At 28.2% G+C, this 26,373-nt stretch overlaps 1 protein-coding gene across 19 annotated transcripts in view; it reads right to left on the reverse strand.

Moving 5' to 3' along the window:
* Positions 1 to 1,041: 1,041 nt before the first annotated feature.
* LOC149882550 (uncharacterized) overlaps positions 1,042 to 26,373 on the reverse strand; it is a 37,297-nt gene continuing 11,965 nt past the window's right edge. For 5 of the 19 annotated variants that reach the window (XM_090099769.1, XM_090099768.1, XM_090099763.1 and 2 more), the window contains 23 exons: positions 26,297 to 26,338; positions 25,503 to 25,541; positions 25,317 to 25,358; positions 24,209 to 24,247; positions 24,025 to 24,066; positions 22,873 to 22,911; positions 22,685 to 22,726; positions 21,851 to 21,889; positions 21,663 to 21,704; positions 8,559 to 8,597; positions 8,392 to 8,433; positions 7,319 to 7,360; positions 6,649 to 6,687; positions 6,468 to 6,509; positions 4,911 to 4,949; positions 4,730 to 4,771; positions 4,375 to 4,413; positions 2,851 to 2,892; positions 2,179 to 2,217; positions 1,998 to 2,039; positions 1,657 to 1,695; positions 1,441 to 1,467; positions 1,045 to 1,298 (listed from right to left, as the gene is read on the reverse strand). In XM_090099769.1, the coding sequence (XP_089955895.1) occupies positions 1,285 to 1,298; positions 1,441 to 1,467; positions 1,657 to 1,695; positions 1,998 to 2,039; positions 2,179 to 2,217; positions 2,851 to 2,892; positions 4,375 to 4,413; positions 4,730 to 4,771; positions 4,911 to 4,949; positions 6,468 to 6,509; positions 6,649 to 6,687; positions 7,319 to 7,360; positions 8,392 to 8,433; positions 8,559 to 8,597; positions 21,663 to 21,704; positions 21,851 to 21,889; positions 22,685 to 22,726; positions 22,873 to 22,911; positions 24,025 to 24,066; positions 24,209 to 24,247; positions 25,317 to 25,358; positions 25,503 to 25,541; positions 26,297 to 26,338 (893 nt within the window). In that variant the 3' untranslated portion in view covers positions 1,045 to 1,284. Of the gene's footprint in view, positions 1,299 to 1,440; positions 1,468 to 1,656; positions 1,696 to 1,997; positions 2,040 to 2,178; positions 2,218 to 2,850; positions 2,893 to 4,374; positions 4,414 to 4,729; positions 4,772 to 4,910; positions 4,950 to 5,578; positions 6,171 to 6,190; positions 6,291 to 6,467; positions 6,510 to 6,648; positions 6,688 to 7,318; positions 7,361 to 7,527; positions 7,876 to 8,391; positions 8,434 to 8,558; positions 8,598 to 10,044; positions 10,924 to 13,895; positions 15,105 to 21,662; positions 21,705 to 21,850; positions 21,890 to 22,684; positions 22,727 to 22,872; positions 22,912 to 24,024; positions 24,067 to 24,208; positions 24,248 to 25,316; positions 25,359 to 25,502; positions 25,542 to 26,296; positions 26,339 to 26,373 lie in introns of those variants that run through there. The other 14 variants (XM_090099779.1, XM_090099777.1, XM_090099767.1 and 11 more) reach the window with 13 other exon arrangements.

A 26,373-nucleotide genomic window follows, 5' to 3' on the forward strand; every position in this document is an offset into this window, starting at 1 on the left:
TATATATATAAATTTGTTGAACCTGATTAAAAGAAAGTAAAGTTTTACAGGGATAACATTTATCACTCAGATGAATTAGGTAACATGTGATGATGGACTGTAAAACGATATGGTACATATGCATCATTGGGGCGTTAAAACTTTTTCATTTACGTGAGTTTTTAATTTCTTCATTTAAGTGAGTCTTTAATTTCTTCATCTACATAAGTCTTTAATTTCTTTATCTACTGAGTCTTTAACTTCTTCATGTGTGTGAGTATTCCATGTGCTCTGGAAATTTGTCCAAAAATATTAGTACTACTCCTAATCTTAGGGCTGTTTTTTCCTTGAGGCATTCACTGCTCGGTCTTGACCAGTCTATGCAAATACAAATTAAATGTTTGATGGAAAAATGAATATTAAATCATTCTCAATAAACTTCTGCACGCAAAAATGTTGTTTTTAGCAATGGAAAAAATCGACCCTTAAAGTATCAATTTCCAGTTTTATCGACAAATTTGCCACATTCATAATTGCAGCAACAAAGTTCTTTTCCCTCATTGCCAGGACAAAGTAGGAGTCTATAGTATCATCAACCACAATCTTCTTCCCAGATAAATAAAAAAAAAGTATTCTTAACAATAAAAAATCTTTTTAATTTATAACTTGTTTGGTTCACTTGCATAGTATTGATTTCATTAAACAAATTTTAATGATGCCGATGATCTCAATAAGTTTATTGGTTTCTTGTATGTTATTTTCAAAAGTAATGTTTATTCATAAAGTTTTATATCTATAATTTATTTTAACTATTACATTATAAGTAATTAATTTTATAATTCTTATAGTTTCTTAATCACGTCAACGTTATAATCTCAACGCGAGAAAGCAGGCTGTAAACCGCACAAATTATTCCAACCAATCTAGAAAACGAAAGAGTTGGGAGCAGTGGGAGTGGAAGGAAAAGAGCATGAGAGGGAGAAAATGTAATTTTAAAAATATATACTTTGTTTATAATTAGGATCTTGTGTTAAGTTGCAATATATATAGTTCCTGGAAGAAAGAAAGAACACAGAAAGTTGTTCTGCTAGATTTATTATTCAATAATTATCAACAATTATATATATTTATATAACTATAATATTATGTATAATTATATATACTGTGCAAATAAATATTAAATAGGTATCACATGATAAATATTTCAGAAATAAAAATGATGAAATGCAAGTCATATAACTATTGTCTTCTTAATGATCACTGTCTTCTTATTGATGACTGACTTAATGATGACTGTTCAAATGGCTACTGTTTACGATCTAGAAAACAATAGAGTATTTGACTAATACCCTTTTTTATTAAAATTGCTTAATTCTGATTTAAATCTAAATTCAAACTTTTTAAACTTCATTATTTATTCATATTTAGGTTTCTTAATAAGAACAGGTATTGTAAATGTACCTTTGCCAACTGACGCTTGAACCACGACTAAATAATGGAATAAGTTTTATTAAAAAAGAAAAAAAACAAAATAAAACATTCATCTGATTAAAAATAAGATTTATCTAAAAAAAATTGCCCCGGACTTGCTTCTGTGATGCTATTATCGAAAAAAAATTACAAAAAACACATTGGAAATAATTCAAACAATAACAACAGATTTAAAATATTGCATACCAGATTTTGATGGTTTAATTGAAGGTGTTTTCCACTCAACTAAAAAAAGAAGAACATACCAATTAAACTTTGTTGATTATTTTAATCTCTTCAGTAACAAAAAAAACTCCCCAATTTTCCAAGTACAAATGAGTTGTTTTTGACTGTTCAATCAAATTGCAATAGTTTAAAAAATATTAATGTGTTGTACTTCAAACCTGGCTCCTTTTTTCGTCAATAGTTGATTGTTATTGTAAAATGTAAATTTTTTGTCGACATGACATTTTCTCAAGTCATGTCACCAAAAATGGCAGATTGAACAAACAATTCAAACAATAAAACTGATTAATAAAACTGCATACCAGATTTTGTAGGTTTAATTGGACTGGGTGTTTTCCTCTCAGCTAAAAGAAAAAAGAAAGTTCCGATTGAAACTCCTTGAAAAATTTAAATATGAAAAAATAGTATTTTGTGCTTTCAATATTCTAATGTCATGTAATATTTTATTAGTTTAAATTTAAAAAAAAAGATAACTTGACTCACTGGATTTTGAAGGTTTTATCGGTTGAGAATGGCTAGACTCTAAAAATAAAATGGTTTGTTTTGGTGTAAAAGTGTAACTTTTCTCAGCTATTTAATTTTGAAAAGTTTGAAAATATAAAGATTTGTGAAAAATGAAAAGTTATTAAAAATAAAAAAGTGGGTTTCATAAAGATAAATATAAAAAAAAAAAATTCCTTCTTATGAGTCAATCATGACTTATTACCAGAATCAGAATCTATGGGGGAGGGGGGGGAGGGGTTAACCCTTAAGAAAAACAAAAAAACTCTCCAAATTTATAGTTGCAACATTCTATTTGATTTTCAAACTGTTCTTTTTTCTTTTTGATTTACAATATTCTGGTTTTATTTTTTCAGATTTAACATTCTACATTTTCATTTGCTTTCACAATTTTATTATCTATTAATATTCAACATTTACATAAATATCCTGAGCAAAATGAGGTGTTTTTGACTTTGTTTAATCAAATTGCTAAAGTTTGAAATATACAAATCCATTATACTTCAAACCTGGCTCCTTTTTTTGTCAATAGTTGCTCTTTATTATAAAATGTATATTTTTTGTCGTCATGACATTTTTTCAAGTCATGTCACTGAAAATGGCAGATTAAACAAACAATTTAAACAACAATATTGAATTAGTAAAACTGCTTACCAGATTTTGATGGTTTAATTAGACTGGGTGTTTTCCCCTCAGCTAAAAGAAAAAGGAACTTCCTGATATAAACTCTTTGAAAAATTCAAAGATGAAAAAATAGTATTTTGTGCTTGATGATATTGTATACAGTTTAGGAAGCTTTCCTAGCCAGCCAATAAGGAGAGTGCGTACGCCAGAAAGTTTCCTACTCTGTATACAAAAATCTAATGAAAAACAATATTCTAGGTTTCATTTCTTTGAATTTTAAAAAGAAATTAACTTGACTTACTGGTTATTTTCATTCATTTTCAAAATTTTATTATTCATAAATATTCAGCATTTGCATATAACATGTAAATAATATTTAGGTAATAAATGCGTAAGAAATACAATTGATTAACCCGTTACAAAAAACTATTGTCTTCTTAATGATCACCGTCTTCTTAATGATGAATGACTTAAAGATGACTGACATAATGACGACTGACTTATTAGTTGAACATGATAAAAATCAGCATCCTTTAGCTATCAATTACTCAAAAACTACTTAAAAGTCGATTTTTAAATGTCTACTTGTAACAAAGGCTTTTGAAGAAAAATTTTCCAAAACTTTTTCTAAATTTTATATTTGTTTACTCATTTTAACCCTACAACAATAATTAAAAATATGTAGCACCAATACAATCGAACAACAACACATAAACTTCCTTCTGCAAAAAAAAAATTAGAAAAAAATGTTAAGTAGTTTTTAAGTAGTTAACAATTAAAGGGCACTGAACTTCATCATGTTCAAACAATAATGATGACTGACTGAATGATGACCGACTGAATGATGACTGACTGAATGATGACTGACTGAATGATGACTGACTGAATGATGAATGACTGAATGATGACTGACCTAAAGTAATAATTTTTTTTCTTCAATGTTAAATTCTAAAAAAAAGGATATTTTTTTTTTATATTTAAAAATGAAACAAACAAAATCGCTACAGAAAATAACCAAGTAATAACTGATAATAATACTAATAAAAATGAATAACAATTTACAATAATAAATAAAAACTAATGCTAGTGATGGCTGACTTAATGATGACTGACTTAATGATGACTGACTTAATGATGACTGACTTAATGATGACTGACTTAATAATGACTGCTTAAATGACTACTGTTTATAATCTAGAAAACAAAAGTGTATTTGACTAATATCTTCTCTCATTAAAACTGTCTAATTTTGATTTAAATCTAAGTTTGAACTTTTTAAAATTCATACATTATCTATTTGTGCTTATGTTTCTTAATAAGTAAACGGTATTGTAAAACTACTTTAGTTAACTGATGCTTGAGCCACAACTAAATATTAAAATAAGTTTGTGCTTGTTAAAAAGAAAGAGAATAGAACATTCATCTGATTGACAAAAGATTCATCTAAAAATATTTGTCTCAGTTTTGCTTCTTTGATGCTATTGTTAAAAAAAATTACAAAAAACACATCCCAAACAATTCAAACAATAACGACAGATTTAAAATATTGCATACCAGGTTTTGATGGTTTAATTGAAGGTGTTTTCCACTCAACTAAAAAAAGAAGAACATACCAATTAAACTTTGTTGAATATTTTAATCTCCTCAATAACAAATAAAACTCCGTAATTTCCCGAGTACAAATGAGGTGTTTTTTGACTGTTCAATCAAATTGCTATAGTTTAAAAAATACTAATACGTTGCACTTCAGACCTGGCTCCTTTTTTCATCAATAGTTGATTGTTTCATCAATAGTTGATTATAAAATGTAAATTTTTTGTCGACATGACATTTTTTCAAGTCATGTCACCAAAAATGGCAGATTGAACAAACAATTCAAACAATAAAACTGATTAATAAAACTGCATACCAGATTTTGTAGGTTTAATTGGACTGGGTGTTTTCCTCTCAGCTTAAAGAAAAAAGAAAGTTCCGATTGAAAGTCCTTGAAAAATTTAAATATGAAAAAAAAGAATTTTGTGCTTTCAATATTCTAATGTCATGTAATATTTTATTAGTTTAAATTTAAAAAAAAAGATAACTTGACTCACTGGATTTTGAAGGTTTTATCGGTTGAGAATGGCTAGACTCTAAAAATAAAATGGTTTGTTTTTGTATAAAAGTGTAACTTTTCTCAGCTATTTAATTTTGAAAAGTTTGAAAATATAAAGATTTGTGAAAAATGAAAAGTTATTAAAAATAAAAAAGTGGGTTTCATAAAGATAAATATAAAAAAAAAATTTTCATTTGCTTTCACAATTTTATTATCTATTAATATTCAACATTTACTTATTTAGTTGAACATGATAAAAATCAGCATCCTTTAGCTATCAATTACTCAAAAACTACTTAAAAGTCGATTTTTAAATGTCTACTTGTAACAAAGGCTTTTAAAGAAAAATTTTCCAAAACTTTTTTTAAATTTTATATTTGTTTACTCATTTTAACCCTACAACAATAATTAAAAATACGTAACACCAATACAATCGAACAACAACACATAAGCTTCCTTCTGCAAAAAAAAAAATTAGAAAAAAATGTTAAGCAGTTTTTGAGTAGTTAACAATTAAAGGGCACTGAACTTCATCATGTTCAAACAATAATGATAACTGACTGAATGATGACCGACTGAATGATGACTGACTGAATGATGACTGACTGAATGATGACTGACTGAATGATGAATGACTGAATGATGACTGACCTAAAGTAATAATTATTTTTCTTCAATGTTAAATTCTAAAAAAAGGATATTTTTTTTATATTTAAAAATGAAACAAACAAAATCGCTACAGAAAATAACCAAGTAATAACTGATAATAACACTAATAAAAATGAATAACAATTTACAATAATAAATAAAAACTAATGCTAGTGATGGCTGACTTAATGATGACTGACTTAATGATGACTGACTTAATAATGACTGCTTAAATGACTACTGTTTACAATCTAGAAAACAAAAGTGTATTTGACAAATATCCTCTTTCATTAAAACTGTCTAATATTGATCTAAATCTAAGTTTGAACTTTTTAAACTTTATTCGTTATTTACTCATGCTTATGTTTCTTAATAAATAAACAATATTGCAAAACTACTTTAGCTAACTGATGCTTGAGCCACAACTAAATATTAAAATAAGTTTGTGCTTGTTAAAAAGAAAGAGAATAGAACATTCATCTGATTGACAAAAAATTCATCTAAAAATATGTCTCAATTTTGCTTTTTTGATGCTATTATCGAAAAAAAATTACAAAAAACACATTGGAATGGTTTTTTGATGGTTTAATTGAAGGTGTTTTCCACTCAACTAAAAAAAGAAGAACATACCAATTGAACTTTGTTGAATATTTTAATCTCCTCAGTAACAAATAAAACTCCCCAACTTCCCGAGTACAAATGAGGTGTTTTTGACTGTTCAATCAAATTGCTATAGTTTAAATATTAATATGTTGTACTTCAAACCTGGCTCCTTTTTTCGTCAATAGTTGATCATTATTATAAATGTAAATTTTTTGTCGACATGACATTTTTTCAAGTCATGTCACCAAAAGTGGCAGATTAAACAAGCAATTCAAACAATAAAACTGATTAATAAACTGCATACCAGATTTTGTAGGTTTAATTGGACTGGGTGTTTTTCCCTCAGCTAAAAGAAAAAAGAAAGTTCCGATTGAAACTCCTTGAAAAACTTAAATATGAAAAAATAGTATTTTGTGCTTTCAATATTCTAATGTCATGTAATATTTTATTAGTTTAAATTTAAAAAAAAAGATAACTTGACTCACTGGATTTTGAAGGTTTTATCGGTTGAGAATGGCTAGACTCTAAAAATAAAATGGTTTGTTTTGGTGTAAAAGTGTAACTTTTCTCAGCTATTTAATTTTGAAAAGTTTGAAAAAATAAAGATTTGTGAAAAATGAAAAGTTATTGAAAATAAAAAAGTGGGTTTCATAAAGATAGATATGAAAAAAAAAATTCAATCTTGTAAGTCAATCATCACTTATTACAAGATTCAGAATCTATGGGGGAGAGGGGGGTGGTTACCCTTAAGAATAACAAAAAAACTCTCCAAATTTTTAGTTGCAACATTTTATTTGATTTTCAAACTGTTCTTTTTTCTTTTTGATTTACAATATTCTGGTTTTATTTTTTCAAATTTAACATTCTACATGTTCATTTTCTTTCACGATTTTATTATTTATTAATATTCAACATTTACATAAATATCCTGAGCAAAATGAGGTGTTTTTGACTCTGTTTAACCAAACTCTTATAGTTTGAAATATACTAATCCATTATACTTCAAACCTGGCTCCTTTTTTTTGTCAATAGTTGCTCTTTATTGTAAAATGTATATTTTTTGTCGTCATGACATTTTTTCAAGTCATGTCACCGAAAAATGGCGGATCGAACAAACAATTCAAACAACAAAATTGGATTAATAAAACTGCTTACCAGATTTTGATGGTTTAATTGGACTGGGTGTTTTTCCATCAACTAAAAAAAAAAGAACTTTACAATTGAAACTTCTTTTTAAAAAATTTAAAAAATTTAAAAAACTCTTTGAAAAGATGAAAAAATAGTATTCTGTCCTATCAAAATTCTAATGTTATGTAATATTTTCAATTTTATTTATTTAAATTTTAAAAAGAAAATAACTTGACTCTTCGGATTTCGAAGGTTTATCGGTCGAGCATGGCTAGATTCTAAAAACGAAATGCTTCGTTTTGGTATAAAACTGTTAATTTTTCTCATCAGTCATCAAATCAGAGAAAATTGATGACGAATTTTTGTGAAAAATGAAAAATCATTTTAAAAAATAGTTTAATAAAAATAGACAAGAAAAAAAAATTTCACTTTTATGAGGCAATCGTAACTTATTAATTGTAACTTTTTAGCACAATCAGAATCTACGGGGGTCACCTTTAAGAGTAACAATAAAAGACTCTCCAAACCTTTGTTGCAAGGTTTTGTTTGAATGTTAAACTGTTCTTCTTTCATATTTTATTTATTTATTCTTTATCTTTTTTTTTTTTTTGATTTATAAAACTCTGATTTTATTTTTTAAGATTTTTCATTTTACGTTTTCATTCGTTTTTACGATTTCGTTATACAAAAATATTCAACATTTACATAAAACATGCGAAGAAATGCGTAAGAAATTCGGAGGATGGAACGTATGCCTAATAACTTTAGTCTTTGTAATGATCACTGTCTTTTTAATGATGACTGAATGATGAATGACTTAACGATGAATGACTTGATGATGACTGTTTCAGTGACTACTGTTTATGATCTCGAAAACAAATTTGCATTTGACTGATATACTCTTTTATTAAAACTGCCTAATTTTGATTTAAATCTAAGTTTGAACTTTTTAGATTTCATTCATTGTTTATTCGTGTTGATTTATCTAAAAAAAAAATTGTCTCGATTTTGCTTCTGCGATGCTATTATCGAAAAAATGTACAAAAAACACATCAAAAACAATTCAAAGAGTAAAAAATCGGATTGATAAAATTGCTTACCAGATTTTGTTGGTTTAATTGAGGTTGATGTTTTTCCCTCAACTAAAAAAAGAAGACCTTTCAATTGAACTTTCTTGAAAAACTTAAGATAAAAAATATTATTTTCGTAAAGTAATATTTTCGTTTTCATTTCTTTGAATTAAAAAAAAAAAAGTATCTTGACTCACTGGATTTCGAAGGTTTAATTGATTGAGTTGGACTCGATTCTAAAAATAAATCATTCTTTCGGTGTAAAAGTATAACTTTGCTCGGCTATTTAATTTTGAAAAGTTCAATGACGAGTTTTTGTGAAAAAAATGTGATTTAAAAAAGTATTGACGTTTGGTTTTTCTGTTCAGAACTCAAACATAGAATTGAACAGTTTCTTTTAAATATCATATCAATATATATGCTAAATATTAAGCATCTGCGACTCGCTGTTTGCGCCCTTATCATTTTTGTAATATTCAATACCAAATCTTGGGTCCAGGACAGTGCAGATAGTAAAGCAGTCACTAGTCAAATTATAATATTTTGACATTTTTGCGAGCGCTGCAACTGTAGAGCGGTGTAGATTATCTTCAGGGTTGGTTTTTGTGGTCATCCATTCAGTAATGTGATCCAAAAGAATATTGAAGAGAGGAACCACCAAAGACAATGTGGAATATGAATCACCACTAATGAGCTGGGTAAATTCCTTGAATGGTTCAAGATACAAAACAATTGTTTCAAACCTGTTCCAAACATCTGCTGAAATTGATAGACAACAGTCTGGATTGTTTGCAGTTGAGTCAAAATCGCAAAAATACGCAATGAAACCAACTTTTAATTCCATTGCTCGTTTAAGCATATCAGCTGTTGAGTTCCATCTTGTAGGGACATCAAGTATTGGTTTTAAGGTGCAATTTGATTGCTGGAAACCTTTGAACCTAGAATATGATTGAGGACTGGATCGGATTTTTTTAATTCCTGTTCTAAGTTTTACAAGATCATCTTTCAAAACATCCAAACCTGCTTGCGCGCCCAAATTCAGCACATGAGCAAAACACCGGATATGCTCAAAGGTGGTTTTAATTTCGTACTTGGAATTTAAAATATCCATAAATGAATTATTATTGGAAGCATTATCTAAGGTAATGCCCATTCCTTTGCTTGTAAGACCGAATTCAATCAAAACTGACAAGAATGCATTAGATAAATTTGAACCTGAATGGGAATCAGGCAAGGATTTGAAATCAAGAGTTTTGGCATGTAGGTTCCAGTCTTTGTCAATGTAATGAGCCGTTATGCCCATAAAAGCAATGTTGTTGGGTGATGTCCAGCAGTCAGTGGTGAATGAAACCTTTGAGTCAAGATTCAAAAAAAGGGTCTTTAGCAATTGTTTTTTGGTGTTGTAAGTGTCCATTATCTGGCTTTTTAATTGGCGCGCACTCATGATTGACAAATTTGGTTTCAGTAGAGTGAATAGTTTACGAAAGTGGCTGGACTCTACCTCATTAAATGATTGATCATTCTTGACAATCCAGCTAACTAAGTATTCATTGAATAGATCTGGAGAATAAACGATTGGTGTCATTATCATGTCATCTAAACGTCGTTGCTTTGGTTCTCTGTCCCCAAGTAATTTGCTTTTGTGTTGAGAACTTAAATGGTTCATTAGATTTGTTGTCCCACCTTTATTGTAAGCATACTTGTTCTTGTGCTTTGGACAATGCTGGCATATGGCCTTGGTTTTGTCATGCTCATCAACTGTGAAATGATCCCATACAATTGATTGTGAACATTTGGTGGTTTTTGTAACAGAAAAAGATTCGGGTTCTGGATTATCCGACATAATTAGGAATGTAATATATATTTCTGAAATAGATACATTTCAAGGTTGTTTACAAATAGTAAATATACTAATATTAAGTAAACACCTAATGAAAATGATTAAAATAATAATGGTTTAAATAATAAAAATAATATTAATAATAATGATAACAATAATAATATTTATATATAAGTCACTTGTCTTTATAAATACAATAGCTACATAAACAAAGTTAGACAGTTACAAACAGTTAAAACTGATAAAACGTAAAAGTAAACAATGACATATAGCAACTATTATAATGAAAAATAATTAATGAAAATAAGAATAACGAATATTAAAATAAATTTGAATTTGAATACACGACGGAAAATACAAACAATAGACAAACATACAAGACAATATACAAAAACGCACAGAAAATTAATAAAATTAAAAAAAAAAATTCTTTGCTTTCAAGCAAGCCATTATTATATTTTTTTATTATTTTCTTTTTTCGAATGATTGTTTCTTTCAATGAATGTTTTTCGATTCGTTATTGTTTTACTTTTTCCATTTTTATTGTGGTTAAATTGTATTTGCAATTTTTTCTTTTGATTTTTACATATATTTTTTTCTACGTTTTTTCTTTTAATCTTGTACTTTGTTTACATTTCTTTTCTTTTTTTCTTTCTCTATGCTCTTTACTTTCTCTTTAATATTAACAAACTTTAATTAAAAACTCTTTTTTTTTTTTTTTTTTTTTTACCGTTATTGAAAGGCGACCGCCATTCCGGAAACCACTGCAAAGACCCCGGAATAAAGTGATATATATGTTTGCGGGCCTGTAAAATTTGGCGTTTTTTTTTCAAACGCAAAAATTGAGAACAAAGTGAATATTTGAAAATCAAATCCAAATCCTCCAGATATTTGTCAAATCAAATTCAAATCTATCCCCTCAAAGAACAGTTCAAATTCAAATCTTTAAAGGTTTGACGTATATTTGATTTTGCCGAACACTATTTGGAACATTCTTACGGCTTTAATGCGCTTTTTGTAAAGAGAAAAAAAGATTACGAAAACTCCACTGCAACTTAGAAAACGTGAGCGAGTGACATGCGGTTTATCTAGTTTTTGACTCCGTTGATAAAAATCCCAATCAAAATTAACGCATGGGTTTTAAATCAAGTAAAGGTTCCGAAATTTAAAAAAACCAATCAGCTGCGAGAGTAAAATTTCTTTCATTTAAATTTCGTTCGGTAGATGTTAATCTATCACGTTCGAGAAACGAATAAACAAATGGGCAACAAAAGGAACTTTATAAAATATAATCAGGTGTAAATTTAAAATGAAGTTCAAATGTTTTGATGAGTCATGCTGCAGTGTTCAAAATATCAAATAAGTTTTTTAAACAATTGTCAGCTGGAATGTGACGTAGAGAAATGCCAAAATTATATATGCTGAATTCTTATTGGAAAACTTTGTTGATAAATACAATGCACATAAAAACCTTTAACAAGTTATATGTGTTGTTTTTGTTAAAAAGGTGATGAAGGTGGTTGTGTGATGCTGAAGACGTTTGGTTGAATAAAATGTTTTATTCGACAACTCGTCTGATTTTTGACAAAAAAACTTTTCTATTTTAAATAATTTAACAACTTATGTGCCCCTCGAACCAAATACCTCTCTCATTCCATTTAAACTATAACAACGTCATAGAAACCAGTGGAGCTAAAACAAGCACCAAGGAAAGATTTTTGCTGAATAGCAGGCTAAACCTTGTGGCTAAATCTTTACAATGGTAATTCATGTTGAAACTTGTCGCGCGCTCTTTAATGAATGGATATTTAAGTTCAAGAAGACATTTAATGAATGGTTATTTCAGTTCAAGAAGACATCTGCGTTAAATTAATTAAACATTTGAATCGTTTATTTGAAAAAAAGCCAGCACAACCTAGCTATAAGATAGCCAATAGAAACTGTTTAATGTATGTTGATAAAAAAATAATAATAATTCGTTATATATATATATATATATATATATATATAACGAATTATTATTATTTTTATGAATTTAGATGACGGTCAATATGTAAAAACGCAATTCTGGACGCCATACTTTTTATACCTACGAAATATTAAAGAAGCCCAACTAAAGCGAAGTTTAAAGAAGCCATTAAAACGTGACATTACCGTTAATGTTTGTTTGTAATTTAATTTAATAATATTTGTAATTAAAGCTGAAGATGCTATTATCAATAATCTAGCGAAAATTTCTTAGATAAAATAAAAAATTAGTATTGAGAGAATTCGTATTTATTGAAGTTCATATATTAAATATATATATATATATATATATATATATATATATATATATATATATATATATATATATATATATATATATATATATATATATATATATATATATATATATATATATATATATATATATATATATATATATGGTAAGTATGGGTATTAAGGCCCACCTTTGTCGAATGCGCGGTAAAGAAATGCTGATTTTTTTTTGCTGCCAGTGATAAATCCAGATAACTCTAATATTTTAATGTCGAAAAAAAGTTTCACAATTTATTTTTTCCCTAACTTTGGATTAGTGGGCCTTATTACCCGCCGGGCCTTAATACCTATACTTACCTTATATATATATATATATATATATATATATATATATATATATATATATATATATATATATATATATATATATATATATATATATATATATATATATATATATATATATATATATGTATATATATATATATGTATATATATATATATTTAATATATGAACTTCAATAAATACGAATTCTCTCAATACTAATTTTTTATTTTATCTAAGAAATTTTCGCTAGATTATTGATACTAGCATCTTCAGCTTTAATTACAAATATTATTAAATTAAATTACAAACAAACATTAACGGTAATGTCACGTTTTAATGGCTTCTTTAAACTTCGCTTTAGTTGGGCTTCTTTAATATTTCGTAGGTATAAAAAGTATGGCGTCCAGAATTGCGTTTTTACATATTGACCGTCATCTAAATTCATACCTCCATTTTTAGGTCCGCATTTGTTGAACTGAATTTCGATTGCCTCTCGAACTTTTCTTTCAAATTTTTTGGGTTCTACTTTTAGCGTCTTTACTTGATCCCATTTTATATTACCTGAACATTTAATTTTATGATGGCCAATTGCATATTGTTCTAATTTTTCTTCAAAAACATTTTTTTGGTGTTGTTTTGTTCTTGTTGCTATTTTCATTTTTGTTTCACCGATGTATTTTTGTTTACACTCGCATTCTATTAGGTATACTCCGGGATGGCTATTTGATGGTAGTTTTGTTTTGTTGCGCGAAGTTAGTAAAGATTTAAGATTTGCACTGGATTTAAAGACTGCCCTGTAACCTGCTTTCCTAAAGATTTTTCGAAGTTTTGGTGATAATACTGGGATCCACGGTAGTGATATAGTTGGCATAGTTGCTTTGTTGTTAGATAAAACTATTTCATTATTTGAGTGTCGTTTTTTTATAACAATATTTGCAAGGTCTTGTAATTTCTTCTTTTCGTATCCATTTTCAGCAAACACATTTATTAGGAAATCGATTTCTTTATTTAAAAATTTTTCAGAGCAAATTGATAAAGCTTTATGAATAAATCCTTTAAATATTCCTTCCAAGATTTTTGGATCGTGGTTTGAATTTAATAATATTTGTAATTAAAGCTGAAGATGCTAGTATCAATAATCTAGCGAAAATTTCTTAGATAAAATAAAAAATTAGTATTGAGAGAATTCGTATTTATTGAAGTTCATATATTAAATTTATTCAACTCTCATACAAGATGTCGTCATTTAAAATTTATTTCACAGCTAAATACGGAGCTGAACTTTATAAAGAAACAAAAAAATTACAACAAGCAAAAACAAATATGGCAAAATTGAAGAATCAATATATCTTTCTTCAAAAGTGTGTAAAACATAAATTAATACCAAAATCGCTTCGAGTTGTATGTCCAATAAATAACAAAAGAGGAAGAGACATGACTAAAAGGTACCGTTTTGAATTACTAATATGCATCAAAAACGATTCTAGAACTCGTTATTTTAATCATATAAAATTTGTAAAAGATATCCAAAACTATTTATATAAAAAATTAACTCAAGATGATTATGAATCTGTCGAAAATGTTACCGAAAAATCCCGAGAAAAAATGTTTGTTAAATCTAAATATCGTCTGATCAAAAAATTTAATATCTTGAAAAATATAAATTTAAAAGAAAAAGCTGAGACTCCTTCAATTCTTAAAGATGTTGTATTAAACCTATGTGAAACGGAAATACCTGAAAACCACAGGAATCTTTTAGAACTAGGACCAAAATTTGTTCCAACTATACAAAATATACCCTATTTAGACATTATTTCAATAACAGAATCCACTGCGTTAAAACTAGAGTATTGCAACAAAATTGAGAGTTCACAAGACTTACGCAGAAACTTGTTGAGGCAACTTAAAATGCTTAAACCGCAAAAAAACAATAACTTAAATTTTAAACAGAGGGAAGCATTAAAACAAATAAAAGAAGACAGAAACATTGATATATACTCTTTTGATAAAGGAGCAGGCTTTGTTAGAATAGAACACAACAAAGCCATTGACAAAATTCGTCAAGAGATTGGCAAAACAAAGATAATTAAAGAGGACCCTACCATTTCATTTGCTACTAAAATTAGAACTTACCTATCAAAATTGAATAAAAAAGGGCGATTTACCAAAAAAGAATATGAAAGTCTTTACCCAAGCGACCCAGTACCGCCACGTATGTATGGTGTAATCAAAGCGCACAAACCGGAAAAATCATACCCTATGCGATTAGTAGTTTCAACCATCGGGACACCAAGTTATGGAATATCACAATATCTAGTAAATATATTTTTACCAATCTTAGATAAAAACATAACAAAGTTAAAAAATTCGTCAACTTTTGTAAAAACAGCTAAACTTTGGAATATATCAAATGATGAAATACAAGTATCTTATGACGTTGTCAATTTATATCCATCAATTCCTCTGGGAGAGGCTACAAAAATTCTTCTTGATATGTTAGAGCACTTCTCAAATTTAAATAAACTAACAAAACTAAGCGTTTCAGAAATAAAATCACTAATAGAACTGTGTTTATATAAATGTTATTTTTTATGGAATGAAGAAATTCATGAACTTGTAGATTCAGGTCCAATAGGAATTTCACTCATGGTAGTACTTGCGGAAGGTTTCCTGCAATTTTTTGAAAATAAAGCAATCAATATTGCGCTTCATTCTAATCCACCGTTAGAAATAAAATCGTTTTTCAGGTACGTAGATGATAGCCACGCAAGATTTACAAATAAAGATAATGCCATCCGTTTTCAACAAATATTAAACAGTCAACATCATGCCATCAAATACACAATTGAATTGGAAGATGAAAATAAAAGATTAAATTTTTTAGACATCCAAATAACGAATAATCAAAAAGGTAAATATGATTTTAACATACATCGAAAAAAAGCAATAACAAATATTCAGGTTAAGCCCAATTCAAACCACGATCCAAAAATCTTGGAAGGAATATTTAAAGGATTTATTCATAAAGCTTTATCAATTTGCTCTGAAAAATTTTTAAATAAAGAAATCGATTTCCTAATAAATGTGTTTGCTGAAAATGGATACGAAAAGAAGAAATTACAAGACCTTGCAAATATTGTTATAAAAAAACGACACTCAAATAATGAAATAGTTTTATCTAACAACAAAGCAACTATGCCAACTATATCACTACCGTGGATCCCAGTATTATCACCAAAACTTCGAAAAATCTTTAGGAAAGCAGGTTACAGGGCAGTCTTTAAATCCAGTGCAAATCTTAAATCTTTACTAACTTCGCGCAACAAAACAAAACTACCATCAAATAGCCATCCCGGAGTATACCTAATAGAATGCGAGTGTAAACAAAAATACATCGGTGAAACAAAAATGAAAATAGCAACAAGAACAAAACAACACCAAAAAAATGTTTTTGAAGAAAAATTAGAACAATATGCAATTGGCCATCATAAAATTAAATGTTCAGGTAATATAAAATGGGATCAAGTAAAGACGCTAAAAGTAGAACCCAAAAAATTTGAAAGAAAAGTTCGAGAGGCAATCGAAATTCAGTTCAACAAATGCGGACCTAAAAATGGAGGTATGAATTTAGATGACGGTCAATATGTAAAAACGCAATTCTGGACGCCATACTTTTTATACCTACGAAATATTAAAGAAGCCCAACTAAAGCGAAGTTTAAAGAAGCCATTAAAACGTGACATTACCGTTAATGTTTGTTTGTAATTTAATTTAATAATATTTGTAATTAAAGCTGAAGATGCTAGTATCAATAATCTAGCGAAAATTTCTTAGATAAAATAAAAAATTAGTATTGAGAGAATTCGTATTTATTGAAGTTCATATATTAAATATATATATATATACATATATATATATATACATATACATATATATATATATATATATATATATATATATATATATATATATATATATATATATATATATATATATATATATATATATATATATATATATATATATATATATATATATATATAAGGTAAGTATAGGTATTAAGGCCCGGCGGGTAATAAGGCCCACTAATCCAAAGTTAGGGAAAAAATAAATTGTGAAACTTTTTTTCGACATTAAAATATTAGAGTTATCTGGATTTATCACTGGCAGCAAAAAAAAATCAGCATTTCTTTACCGCGCATTCGACAAAGGTGGGCCTTAATACCCATACTTACCATATATATATATATATATATATATATATATATATATATATATATATATATATATATATATATATATATATATATATATATATATATATATATATATATATATATATATATATAACGAATTATTATTATTTTTTTATCAACATACATTAAACAGTTTCTATTGGCTATCTTATAGCTAGGTTGTGCTGGCTTTTTTTCAAATAAACGATTCAAATGTTTAATTAATTTAACGCAGATGTCTTCTTGAACTGAAATAACCATTCATTAAATGTCTTCTTGAACTTAAATATCCATTCATTAAAGAGCGCGCGACAAGTTTCAACATGAATTACCATTGTAAAGATTTAGCCACAAGGTTTAGCCTGCTATTCAGCAAAAATCTTTCCTTGGTGCTTGTTTTAGCTCCACTGGTTTCTATGACGTTGTTATAGTTTAAATGGAATGAGAGAGGTATTTGGTTCGAGGGGCACATAAGTTGTTAAATTATTTAAAATAGAAAAGTTTTTTTGTCAAAAATCAGACGAGTTGTCGAATAAAACATTTTATTCAACCAAACGTCTTCAGCATCACACAACCACCTTCATCACCTTTTTAACAAAAACAACACATATAACTTGTTAAAGGTTTTTATGTGCATTGTATTTATCAACAAAGTTTTCCAATAAGAATTCAGCATATATAATTTTGGCATTTCTCTACGTCACATTCCAGCTGACAATTGTTTAAAAAACTTATTTGATATTTTGAACACTGCAGCATGACTCATCAAAACATTTGAACTTCATTTTAAATTTACACCTGATTATATTTTATAAAGTTCCTTTTGTTGCCCATTTGTTTATTCGTTTCTCGAACGTGATAGATTAACATCTACCGAACGAAATTTAAATGAAAGAAATTTTACTCTCGCAGCTGATTGGTTTTTTTAAATTTCGGAACCTTTACTTGATTTAAAACCCATGCGTTAATTTTGATTGGGATTTTTATCAACGGAGTCAAAAACTAGATAAACCGCATGTCACTCGCTCACGTTTTCTAAGTTGCAGTGGAGTTTTCGTAATCTTTTTTTCTCTTTACAAAAAGCGCATTAAAGCCGTAAGAATGTTCCAAATAGTGTTCGGCAAAATCAAATATACGTCAAACCTTTAAAGATTTGAATTTGAACTGTTCTTTGAGGGGATAGATTTGAATTTGACTTGACAAATATCTGGAGGATTTGGATTTGATTTTCAAATATTCACTTTGTTCTCAATTTTTGCGTTTGAAAAAAAAACGCCAAATTTTACAGGCCCGCAAACATATATATCACTTTATTCCGGGGTCTTTGCAGTGGTTTCCGGAATGGCGGTCGCCTTTCAATAACGGTAAAAAAAAAAAAAAAAAAAAAAGAGTTTTTAATTAAAGTTTGTTAATATTAAAGAGAAAGTAAAGAGCATAGAGAAAGAAAAAAAGAAAAGAAATGTAAACAAAGTACAAGATTAAAAGAAAAAACGTAGAAAAAAATATATGTAAAAATCAAAAGAAAAAATTGCAAATACAATTTAACCACAATAAAAATGGAAAAAGTAAAACAATAACGAATCGAAAAACATTCATTGAAAGAAACAATCATTCGAAAAAAGAAAATAATAAAAAAATATAATAATGGCTTGCTTGAAAGCAAAGAATTTTTTTTTTTAATTTTATTAATTTTCTGTGCGTTTTTGTATATTGTCTTGTATGTTTGTCTATTGTTTGTATTTTCCGTCGTGTATTCAAATTCAAATTTATTTTAATATTCGTTATTCTTATTTTCATTAATTATTTTTCATTATAATAGTTGCTATATGTCATTGTTTACTTTTACGTTTTATCAGTTTTAACTGTTTGTAACTGTCTAACTTTAGTTTTTTCAGGATCAATTCTTATGCCTTCATGGCTGATTATGTTGCCAAGATACTTGACCTCAGATACTCGAAATTGTATTTTCTTTAGGTTGAATCTGATGTTTCTCTCATGAGCTCGTTGTAGGATTTCTTGGAAAATTGTATCATGCTCTGTATCTGTTTTAGCTGCAATAATCAAATCATCGTGGATAGCCAAAACATTTGGGATATCACCAAAATTAAGTTCAATCATCTCCTGTGCAGCATCAGATGCGCATGATATGCCGAATGGCATGCGGTTGAATTTGTATCTGCCATATGGAGTGTTAAATGTGCATAGCTCTGAAGAAGGTTCATCTAGTTTTATATGCCAATAGCAATCAGCCATGTCTATAACAGTGAAAACTTTGTTGCCGCAAAGTTTGCTAGAGATTTCTTCTGTAGATGGAGTGGTTTTGTATTGTCTTAAAACAGACTTGTTTAGTTCTTTCGGATCAATGCATAATCTTAAAGATCCATCTTTTTTTTCTATGATGACCAATGAGTGTACCCAAGGTGTCGGTTTAGAAATTTTTGAGATCACTGTGGCTTTAACTAAACGGTCAAGTGTGCTTTTAAGTTTAGGAAGGATAGTCATTGGTACTTTCCTTGGTGCATGAATGACTGGGATTGCATTTTCAGCAACTGCGATGTGATAGTTTCCTTTAACTAAACCAAGACCTGTGAAAACGTCACCATAATGTTTTAAAATGTTAGCTTTATCAATTTCAACATTGCTAATGTTTAGTATTTCAAGAGATTTGCAGGAACTTAGACCAAGAAGTGGTTTTACATTGGATAGAGATACAACAAAAAAATGGCACACTCGTGAAATGTTATTATTTTCAACAGTTAGATTGCAAGTTCCTAGTACAGGAATATTGTTTCCTCCATATGATTTTAGTCTGGTTATTGTTTTTTTGAGAGGAGGTCTTCTAGGAATAGAGTTGTAGACGTTGTATGGAATGACATTACATTGGGCTCCAGTATCTAATTTAAATGTTATATTTTTGTTGTTAACTGTAATATTTGCTGTTAAATCGTCAGCACATTCCATCGATGCTGCAACATGATAAATATATAGCTCTGCAATGTTAACTTCCTTTTGATCAACTTGGTCTACAGTATTAGTATTAAAGCGATTGGTTTTGGATCTACATACTTTGGCAAAATGGTTAAGTTTTCCACATGCTGTGCACTTTAGGCCATATGCTGGGCAAAACGAGGAAGTATGTTGTGATCCACAGTAATAGCAAGGTTTTTGTAAGGGTTTATCAATCTTTAGTGAGTTGAATTTAGTTCTGTTTCCATGTTTGTTTATGGAATCTGCCTGGATTGTATTTTCAAGGGCTTTTAGTTGTATTTTTGATGTTTCATATGCTCTCATAAAACTGATTGTTTTTTCTAGAGTGAGCTCAGTGTCTTGAAGTAGTCTTTCTCTGGCAGCTTTAGAGTCGATACCACAGACTACTCTGTCTCGTATAAGGCTTTCCTCAAGGGTTCCAAACTCGCATGTTTTAGCTTTATTTTGTAAATCAATCAAGAAGTCAGTAAATAGTCTGCTATCTTGGATACATGTATTAAATAAATATCGTTCATAAGTTATGTTTTTTTTTGGGTTGAAATAACATTCAAACTTTTGAACTAAAGGTGTTAATTTGTCTTTTTCTTCAATTGTGAAGATGAATGTATCATATACTCTTAAAGCGTCTTTGCCAATCATGTGAAGGAAAATGGCACATTGAATATCTTCATTTTTGTCATTGACTCCTGAAGCTATTTTATAAAGATTCCATCTCTGCTTCCATTTTCTCCAGTTTTCTGAAACATTGCCATTTAAATTCATTGCCTCTAATGGTCTAAGTTGTTCCATTTTATTTTAAACACAGGTTTACTTCTGGTACCATGTAATATTTGATGTTTGTGTTGAATCACGAACTGAATACAACATAAGCTAAAGCGTGCTAACCGCCATGTTTTTATTCACAGTAAAAATGCTAACAATACAAGGCATGTGTCTATTATGCCGAACACGGATATTACAATAATAACAAGGTTTTTTGTGAAAAGTAAAACTTATAAAAAAAAAGTAGATTTGAGAAACTCTGGTTTTACCTTTTCAGATTAAACATCCTACATTTTCATTAATTTTTTAGGATTTTGTTACTGACAAATAGTCAGCATTTATATATCAGGAGAGAAAAATAAAAATGAAGAGATGCATTCCTAACATTTCTAAATGATGACTGCCATAATGATGACTGACTTTATGATGGCATTCCTCATGCCTGTCCTAATGATAAATTTTTTAACGATGACTATCTTTTTATTGGTTGTATTACTGACAACAGTCTTAAAGACAAGTTCTTATGACCTACAAAATAAAAGTCATTTGAATATTATCCTTCTTCATTAAAATTTCTTTTTCCTGATTAAAATTCAAGCTCTGAGAATTCTAATTTTCAATCAATACTTATTCATCTTTACATTTCTCAATAGCTAAACTTATAATTATTTTTGGCAACTGACGCTTGAACCACAACTAAGAACATAAATAAGTTTCTACTTAGTTAAAAAGAAAATAACAAAGCACTCATCTGATTTAACAAAAGAGAAATCTAAAAGAAGCTTCTCTCAGATTTGTTTTTGCAATGTTATTATCAAAAAAAAAAGGTACAAAAACACATTACAAACAACTCAAGCAACAACATATGATTAATAAAACTGCTTACCAGATTTCGATGGTCTAATCGAGTTAGATGATTTCTCTTCAACTAAAAAAAGAGGAACATTCTGATTGAACATTCTTGAAACATTTAAAGGTATCAAAAGTAGCTATTTTTGAAATCAAAAGTCTAGTGTAAAATAATATTTTCTTTTTTCTTACTTTGATTTTTTAAAAGAAAACAACTTGTCTCACCGGATTTTGTAGGTTTTACTGATTGATCAGGACTTTTTTCTAAAAACAAAAAAGTTCATTTTTGCTAAAAAGTGTGACTTTTATCATCTGTTTAGTTTTGAAAAACATGATAACAGGTTTTTATGAAAAATAAAACAAAAAAAAAATCGATTTAAAAAAAGAGATTTAAAAAAAGGAGATTTCACTCTTGTGAGACAATTGCAACTTTCTCACTATAACTTATTATCACAACCAGAACTTAAGGGTGATACCCTTAGAGATACCATCAACAGACTTATTGATTATTGGGTTGTAAAATATTGTTTTACAGTCAACATTTGTTTTATTGTTGTTTTTTTTCTTTGGTTTGTAAAACGCTGATTTCACCATTTCAGATTAAGCATGCTACATTTTCGCTAATTTTTAGGATTTTGTTATTAACCAATATTCAGCGTTTACATATCAGGTGCGAGTTAATATTAAATAGTAAAAGAAAATATATTAAAATGAAGAGATGCATTCCTATTAACTATTTTATTCTTAATGATGACTGTCATAATGACGACTGACTTTATGACAGCATTCCTCATGCCTGTCTTATTGATAAATCTTTCAATGATCTCATTTCTGATTGTTTTACTGACAAAAGTCTTAAAGGCTATTGCTTATGATCTAGAAAACAAAAGTGCATTTGAATATTATCCTCATTCATTTAAATTTCTTTTTCCTCATTCAAATTCAAAATTTGAGAATTCTAATGTTTACAATTCTCAATACCTTAACTTATAATTATTTTTGGCAACTGACGCATGAACCATGACTAAAAACATGAATCTGATTAATAAAATTGCTTACCAGATTTCGATGGTCTAATAGAATTAGATGCTTTCTCTTCAACTAAAAAAAAAAAAAACATTTCAATTGAGCATTCTTAAAAAATTTAAAGAAACAAACAAAACATTTTAAGCAATCAAAAGTCTAGTGTAAAGTAATACTTTTGCTTTCCTTCCTTTGAAATTTTTAAAAAAATCAACTTGTCTCACCAGATTTCGTTGACTTTATTGTTTGAGCGGGATTTGATTCTAAAAACGAAATTGTTGGTTTTTGTTTAAAAGTGAGAATTTTATAATCTATTTAGTTTATAAAAACTTGATGACATGGTTTTGTGAAAAATGAAAGTATTAAAAAAACATATAGATTTGAAAAAACAGGTTTGAAAAAAAGGAGTTTTCACTCTTGTGACAAAATGGTTCCTTATCATTCATGACTTATTATCACAACCAGAACTTAAGGGTAATACCTTTAAAAGGAATTAAGGGTAATATACCCTTAAAGATACCACCAATAGATTTTAAAAAATACCTTAAATCTCAAATTCATTCTTAATTTTAGGAAACCAGCCCAATATTTACTTTACACAATTGCTTATGCACAGTGTAATTATATTTTTTCTAGATCCTTAGGAATTACAATCATAAGCAACAACATTTGGAGTTTTAAGGGGCATCTGTTGTTCCCGATTGCTCCTATGCAGGGGTACTTTGGTTTCCCATACCTTGACACCATTTTCCAGATGATTTGCATCCTTGCTTGTCGCTGTGGTTTCTTTCATATTTTCAGCATCAAACTAGTTCAATTCAATGTGGCCCTTACTCTCGGCAATATCACGCCAATTTATTTCCTTTTACAGCCCTAAATCTTAAAGAAACTGCTTCCGGGAATCCAACAAAAAACACTAATCGCACCGCCTCGTTTGGCAACCTTGCTAGGCATGCCAAGCATTTTACAACCGCCAAAAGGCATTCACTCATTCCTCATTATTTACGTTCATAAAAAAAGCCGCTCAGACTATATTTGCAAGATTTCAAGAATACTTCGTCAATTTTCACTTTATAAAATTGCTTCTGCGCAGTGCAACTACAATGCCTAAGAAATAAAAATGATGATATGCAAGTCTAATAACTATTGTTTTTCTAACGATCATTGTCTTAATGTTGTCTGTCTTAATAATGGTTGTATTACTGATGGCTATCTTAATGGCTACTGTGTACAATCTAGAAAATAAAAGTGCATTTGAATATTATCCTATTTAACTAAGATTTGCTTTTCCTGGTTCAAATTTAAATTTGAGTTTTCCAATTTTTTATCAATATTTGTTCATGTTTAGGTTTCTTAGTAAAAAAAAAACTGCTTACCAGATTTCAATGGTTTAACTGAACTAGACAGTTTCCCCTCAACTAAAAAAACGAGAAACATTCCGATTGAACATTCTTGAAAAACTTAAAGATAACAAAAAAAGCATCTTTGGCAATTAAAAGTCTAGTGTGAAACAACGTTTTTGTTTTCTTTCTTTTGAATGTTTAAAAGAAATCAACTCACTGGATTTTGAAGGTTTAATTGATTGAGCAGGACTTGATTCTAAAAATAAAATGGTTTGTTTTGGTTTGACTTATATCATCATTTTAATTTTGAAAAACTTGATGATAAGGTTTGATGAAAAGTAAAACAACTTTAAAAAAAGTAGATTTGAAAAAAAAAATACTTCAAAAAGAGGAGATTTCATTCTTATTAGGCAATTGTAACTTATTAATTGTAATTTACTATCACAACCAGAACATCATATGGATACCATTAGAAATACCACCAACAGACTATATGATTTTTGCGTTGCAAATTATTGTTTGACAGTCAATATTTTTTTTTTGTTTTGTTTTATAAAACTCTGACTTTACCTTTTCAGATTAAACATTCCTCATTTCCATTCATTTTTACAATTTTGCTATTGATATTCAGTATTTACATATCAGGTGCGAATCATTTGTAAAGAATAAATGTGTAAGTAATACAAATAATGAAACGCAGGTCTAGCAATTTTTTTATTCTTAATGATTTCTTTCTTCTTAATGATGACTGACTTAATGACAGATGTCTTCATGAGGATTATCTTAATGATAGCTGTATTAAAATGGCAGTTTGATAGTTAAGACTCTTAATGAGTTAACACTCTTAATGAGTTAACAGTCTTAGAGAAAACTATCCTAATGATAACTGTCTAAAGGATGACTCTTAATAAAGGACTCTCTTATTAAAAGATGACTGTCTTCATGATAGATGTCTTAATGGCTACTGTTTACAATCTAAAAATATATATATAATCCTCTCTAATTTGATAATCTTTTCCTGATTTATACTTAAACATTGAGCTTTCTAACTTTCAATCAAAATATATTTATGTTTAGGTATCTAACAAGTTAACCATACTTAAAAGTAAATTTGATAAATGAGGCTTGAACCATGGCTAAATATTAAAATAAGTTGCCATTTTGTTAAAGCTAATAACAAAACACTCATCTGATTAACAAAAGAGTATTTGAAAAGAATTTCTCAATTTTTTTTTTTTTTTTTGCAATGTTATTATAGAAAAAAAACTAAAAAAAAACATCGCAAACAGTAAAAACAATAACATCTGATTAACAAAACTGCTTACCAGATTTCGATGGTCTAATAGAATTAGATGTTTTCCATGCACCTAAAAAAAGAGGAACATTCTGATTGAGCAATTTTTTTTTTGAAAATTTAAAGAAACAAAAAAAATAATTTTTGCAATCAAAAGTGTGAAATAATATTTTGTTTTCTTTCCTTTAAATGTTTAAAAGATATCAACTTGACTCACTGGATTTTGTAGGTTTTAGTGATTGAGCAGGATTTGATTCTAAAAACAAAATGGTTCATATTGGTTTAAAAGTGTGACTTTTATCATCATTATAATTTTGAAAAACCTGATGATGAGGTTTTGTTAAAAGCAAAAATAATAAAATGCACATAGTTTTGAAAAAATATATTTCAAAAAAAGAGATTTAATTCTTGTGAGGCATCATAAATTATTAATTGTAACTTTTTATCACAATCAGAATCTACAGTGGGTACCCTGATGATTACCAGCAAAGAACTAATTTAATTGTTGAATGTGTTTGTTTGAAGTTCAAAGATTTTTTTTTAGGTTTAAATTTTCTGATTTGGTTTTTTTAGAGATAACAATCTGCATTTTCATTTGGGTGTACAATTTTATTATTGATAAATATTTAGCATTTACATATAACATGTGAATAAATATTATTTGATTAATGCATAAGAAATACAAAAAAAAAGGAAAAAAAGAAATGCAAGCCTAATAACTATTGTGTTCTTGAAGACCAGTTCCTTCTTAATGATGACTGTTGAAATGATGACTGTCAAAATGTAGTTTAATGTCAAATAAGTGTTTTGAATAAGACCTTTTATTAGAACACCTTAATCCTGGTTCAATTTTAAGTTTAAACTTTTTAGATTTCATTTGCTTTTAATTCGTATTAAGGTTTCTCAATAACTAATATATTTAGAAGTAGTTAAGTTATTGTAAAATTACTTTTGGCAACTGATGTCTGACCCACAACAGAAAGATATCTGGTTAAAAAAAAAAATGCTTACCAGATTTCGATGGTCTTATAGAACTTGATGTTTTCCCCTCAACTAAAAAAAAGGAACATTCCGATTAGACATTCTTG

This window comes from Hydra viridissima, unplaced genomic scaffold (assembly GCF_058129835.1).
Source record: "Hydra viridissima isolate aposymbiotic clone 2 unplaced genomic scaffold, HvirCarnegie_v1 scaffold_10, whole genome shotgun sequence".
Classification (NCBI taxonomy): Eukaryota; Metazoa; Cnidaria; class Hydrozoa; order Anthoathecata; family Hydridae; genus Hydra; species Hydra viridissima.